The sequence below is a fragment of the Elaeis guineensis genome, chromosome 4, assembly GCF_000442705.2.
Source record: "Elaeis guineensis isolate ETL-2024a chromosome 4, EG11, whole genome shotgun sequence".
NCBI lineage: Eukaryota > Viridiplantae > Streptophyta > Magnoliopsida > Arecales > Arecaceae > Elaeis > Elaeis guineensis.
In genome coordinates, this window is record NC_025996.2 from 57,314,240 (window position 1) to 57,319,896 (window position 5,657).

Sequence of the window (5,657 nt, forward strand, 5' to 3'; positions counted from 1 at the left end):
CAAAAATCTCACAATCTAGGATTTGATTTTGAGCTCCAACATATGAAAAAATCAAACTCTAGAACAAACTAGCAACACTTGCTAATTTTCTCACCACCCTTCTTACAACTTTTCTTCTCAATTTTTTTTACCTTTTTCTCAGATTTTTTTCAAAATTTTTTTTTCTCTATTACACACCAATTGGCTCTGATTTTCATCCAAAATCCAGTCCTTAGCCCATATGGGATGCCCCATATAAATAGGCTAAGAGGGGATGTGAGGAAGGACCAAGGGGCACCAACTCTTGGCGTTCAACTTATCATGAGGAGAAATTAATCTCTGTGACTTTATTTTTGGTGCAGAAGAGCCTTCACACAAAACTCCTCCTCTTCTGTACCTCATAAATTCTCCACATTAATTTGGCATTAATAATTAAGAATTTGGATAGAAATGAAGAGATAGATAAGAGCCTTCATGAAGGAGTCTTCACTTCTTAACGTGATTAAGGAGGGGGCAGCATTTATTTTTTGGCGTGAGATCTAGTGGGCGCAGAGAACTTCTTCTACACTTGAAATATTTTTAAGTTGGATAAGAATCAAATTAAATTGGACCCAATCCTATGAGGTCAAAGGTAACTGGTCTAGTTTAGCTCAAACACTTTGAACTGAACCTAATTAAAAATTTGAGTTAATACAATGTGCTAGTATATCAAATTAATCCCTAGAATTTATATTAAATCTTAATTAAATTAGATCAAGATCAAATCTTAAAATATGTGATCCATTGGGTTCCAAATCTAGTCAGTAGTGGACATAGACTCTTGACGTAATCCTAATCTGATCAGATTAGATCAGCTCAAGAGTTTCAATCAACTAAGACTCTCCTTAATTAATTCTTGAATTAAATTTTTTTAATTCTGACAAGTGTACAAGTAAAGATTGACATCTAGCAATGTGTCATGACTATTCAAAAGATTTAAAATTTTGATAAAAAATTATCAAAATATTCTTTAGTGACAAGTTACCGTGTAATTCAATCATTCAGTCAAACAATATCCCAAATAAGCTGTGGGCATAGAATCATGCCAAACTTAATTGCTTATCTATCTGTATCTTAATCAAAAGATGATGATTCAAATTGATGATATATTAATTTTTTTTTTTAATTATCATCTTACTTTGGTCAAAGACTTTCAGAATCATCATCATATGAGATCATATAGGATGTCCGCTCCTCTTATTAGGAGTGACTGGTCCCTTATTAATCACTCACAACCTCCATGCATACTTCACCACATCCAGAATATCCCACACAAGGATCAAAGAATCAAGTTAGAAAGTGAATCAAAATATAGATTCATGTACACAAGGTACCATGATGATCTTAGATCAAAGGATCACTTACATAACTTTCACTAGAGAACCATCAGCTGACATGTAAATAAGACTCCATCAGATATTCTGTCGTAGATCTATTCAATGAATTCATTCTCTAATGAGCACCCACATCTTTGTATTAGTGTCACCACACAAGTAGTTGTAAGATCAACCATCTTCATCTCTGAGCATACATAGGACATGCCAGTCTTACCGGTATTATTGATCTCTGACTCAATGAACCAATGACTAAGAATATTTTAGGTCATAGCTATCAAGGATTTAAGTCTCACTGGCGTGATCTCATCACGGTCCTAAAATCATTATCCAAACCTATAGAGTTTATTATAATCTTAAAAATAATATATAATAAGATGCAGCATATAATGAATCAAAAAGTCTATTTTATTAAATATCAATGTCAATTATATGAGTTTGAAAGATAAATTACAGAAAATATCCGATTGCATCCCATATGAGATTGGCTTGTAGGGTATTATTCTTTCATCTTCCACCTCTTCCACAACCTTGGCCATAACCATATCCACGGCCTCTTTGATTTCTTCCATCATTGCTGCTTTCACCTCTTTCTTTAAAAGAGAGGTTTGAGAACAGAGCTTGCTCTATCTGATCTTGTACCCTTCTTTTTAGTCTGTTTTTCATGGGCTTGTGGGGAATCTATGAGTTGATCAATGGTCATAGAGTCTAGATCTTTTAACTCTTCTATTGCTACAATAATATACTTAAAATTTGAGTGAAAGAGCAAAAAATTTTCTCTACCACTCATGTCATTTATATATTCACCATTTCTCTGCAATTCATTAACAATGGCCAATACTCTAGAGAAATAATCCGAGATTGCTTCAGAATCTTTCATATGAAGAAACTCAAACTCACCTCGAAAAGTTCGGAGGCATACTCTCTTTATCTTATTGACTCCTTTGTGAGAGTTTTGAAGAATCTTCCATGCTTGCCTGAAAGTAGTTGCATTTGCAACATTCTCAAACATAGTTTCATTTAAACATTGATAGATGAGAGTAAAAGCTTGTTGATCCTTTCTTCTAGCCTTTTGCAAAGCCTCCTTTTAGGATGGGTTAACAAAGCCTCATTCTAAGGTTCTTCATAGTTCTTCTCAACAATCTTCCAAGCATCTTGTGAGCCTAACAAAGCCTTCATATGAATACACCAACTCCCATAGTTGTCTTTTTATTAAGTTGAGGAAATTGAAAAGAAACCATACTGTTGGCCATTTATCTCCACTCCAAACTTGATCAACCAAACTCTGATACTACTCTGTTGGAATATATATGCTAGGTGTTTGTATTTGGTAGAAGGGTGGTTGTCTATTTATGGAAGAGAGACGAGATATAGAGAATTTTGTGGAAGAAGAAACTTGTATTATTAGTCAATACCTTTGGCTACACAATTAAATGAATGGGAGGAGGCCTATTTATATGCTCCAAAAGAAAGTTCTAGATACAAAATATTCTTGCACATTCCAAATATATTCCAAGCATATTCTAGAGAAAGTTTTAGGCACAGAATATTTTAAACATATTCTAAAGAAAGTTCTAGACATATAATACTTTAAGCATATTCTAGAGAGATATTTTTGAAAATAAATCTTCTAGAATTCATGCCTTTATTAACCCAATTCAAGATTAATTGAGCCCGATTTTTTTTACTTTTGTAATCCAAAATCAGGCTTATTTTCCAACAACATCGTCTTCTCCGTTCATACGCTATATACTAATCTATAATTATTACCAAACAAGATCTCAAACTCCTCCATATTTAGCCTTATAGTCACTCCATAGCTGATCTACTGTTTTGCCAAGAAGCTCTACAAAGAAGTTATCACTGTACCCATTCTTCATCATGGCATTGAGTTGGGCAACAAATCCACCCTTAAGACTGTTACAGTAGTCAAGGAAATACGCAGTGACATCATACCCTTGATCCCACCGGTCTCCCTGGCCGGGCTTAACCCAGTGGCTTGGAGCATACCCAGCCTTCAGCCTCACATAGTCTGCTATCCCTTCTATCAGCCCTCCCGGCGCCGCGCCTTTCCCGTTCCACTGCCAGACATGGGTCACCTCGTGATAGAGCACGCCGGTGATCTCCGTCTTCACATCGCCGGAGTAGCTGGCGACGTAGTTGGCGCTGACGTGGATCCCGTTGTTGCTCGTGTATGCGACACCATCCATGGTTTCGACCACCAGGGTGATGAGCTGGACTTTCTTCCTGTCCGCCGCCGACTGCTTGAAGGTAGACCACACGAAGGAAGAGGCAGCTGCAAGCACCTGCTTGCTGTAGGCGAGACCGATCTCTTTATTGAAGCGAGTGCCGCCGGGGGTGCCGGCGGCGTTATTGCTGGCCTTGTATTGGACTGCCTCGGTGGTGTCCATGGCAGCAGAGGTCAGGAGGGAAGCAATGAACAAAGCTAGAAGTGCCATTCTGCTCTCCTTTTCACTTGAGTTGGGTGGAAGCATCAAAGGAGAGCTTTTATTTATGAAGGTGGAGGGTGGCAAGCAGGGTGGATATGTTTGACTGGTCCGGAGGGATGAGGTTAAACTGAGTTTGGAGTCATGGCCTTGGCAATTCGTCTATTGGGATCCCAGTTGTAGCACGTCATCTAGACGCAATAGGCGTGGGGCCACGGTTCTTCAGGCCAGTGAAAGAGGTAGCAGCCATGGATTCCACGAGATTTTTTATCTTCTTGGCAGAGCATTCCGCAAGATCGTTACTTTCATATCACTTGATCAAACGTGGAGGGAGACTTTTCCAGGCGGCTGAACGTGTGTTCCGCGCTACTCGAATTGCATACATCGTTGGCCATTCTGATGCGCACCGAACGCAAGGTTTAGTGCGCGTCCCATTACCCATGGGTTTGGATTTCTTTTTCTGTCTTCTTTGAAAAATATAATTATTGTTGTTTCAAGTGGATCCCTATCACGCCCCAAGTCCCAAATCGCGAGTCAAGGGTTGCGATAACTGCTTGATATTTTATTAGTTTAATCAAAATAATTTAATCAAATCATGATTGAATTAGTATAGGAATAATTCGATAAAAATCATAGATAATTGAATCTAATAGTATCCGAATGTAGTCAAGATAGGTGCTGGTATGCTGTTCGATGACCATAGATCAGAATTATCTTTATTAAGGTCAGATCAGAATCATTGAAAGAAAATTTGTTATTGGATCAATCGTTTGAGAGAGAAATCTATCAAAAGTAAGAAACAATTTAGAGAGAGAAAATTTTAGATCGAAAGAGAAAATATTATAGAAAGAGAAAGTAGAGAGATAAAATGGAACCTTCTAAAAAGAGAATAGTGGGAATGCACATAAACAGAGAGAAGGAAAAAAAAAGGAAAGAGAGAAAAACTCTCTCTTCTTTTCTTTTTCTTTCTTTTAGATCGAAAGAGAAAATATTATAGAAAGAGAAAGTAGAGAGATAAAATGGAACCTTCTAAAAAGAGAATAGTGGGAATGCACATAAAGAGAGAGAAGGAAAAAAAAAGGAAAGAGAGAAAAACTCTCTCTCTTCTTTTCTTTTTCTTTCTTTTTTTTTTCTCCCTTTCTTCTTTTCTTTTTCTCTTTTTTTTCTTCATTCTTTCTTCCCATGGGTTTTTTATAAAACAAGGAACTATCATCCCCATCTATTTCAAAAATTAGGGAGCACTGTCAATACGACCGTGACTGGCGATGGTTGAGGCTATGGTGGCATGGCCGGTGGTCATCATCCGATGGCCATCAAGTCAGTGAAATGGTGGCCAGCGGCATTCTTAAAAATATGAAAAACATGCTGATAGGGTTTCTTGGATTCAATCAGAAATTCAAAGGAAGAAGATAAAGAAGATGATAGCAAAAAGTGGATAGTTGGCAACATACGGCTGGAAGCCAAGGACCGGCAACATATGCCGGTAGCAAGGATGATCGGAAAAAGGTGAAGACGGCCAAGTTTTGGATCTGAAAATGAGAGAATCAAACATCAAAATAGGAAATCCATGTTTCCAATCAAATCCAGTAATTTTTTAGTCTTAATTCATGATTCCAAAACTCACAAGGATGTAGAGTAGAATCAATTGAGAGCTTATAGGATCAATACCTTTATCCAAAGTTGCTCCAATGTTGATTTTTTGTGAACACAATGCCTTCATCAATGGATTTTTAGAGAAGGGGAGCTTAGTTGGTTGGCTTCAAAGGAGAGGCGAGGCCCTCTATATAGTGGCCAAATAAGAGCTTGAAATCAAGAACAAGACTTTGACTTCTGATCGAAATCGAAGTCTTAGTCGAAG

At 37.5% G+C, this 5,657-nt stretch overlaps 1 protein-coding gene across 1 annotated transcript; it reads right to left on the reverse strand.

Moving 5' to 3' along the window:
- Positions 1-2,330: 2,330 nt before the first annotated feature.
- LOC105042502 (uncharacterized) lies at positions 2,331-4,512 on the reverse strand. The gene has a single exon (XM_010919746.3). The coding sequence runs from the start codon at positions 3,845-3,847 to the stop codon at positions 3,134-3,136; it is 714 nt and encodes a 237-aa protein (XP_010918048.2). The 5' UTR covers positions 3,848-4,512; the 3' UTR covers positions 2,331-3,133.
- Between the last annotated feature and the right edge of the window lie 1,145 nt (positions 4,513-5,657).

Excerpts from the sequence above, each read along its gene's own strand:
- LOC105042502 (XM_010919746.3), bottom strand. The coding sequence starts at position 3,847 with ATGCTTCCACCCAACTCAAGTGAAAAGGAGAGCAGAATGGCACTTCTA.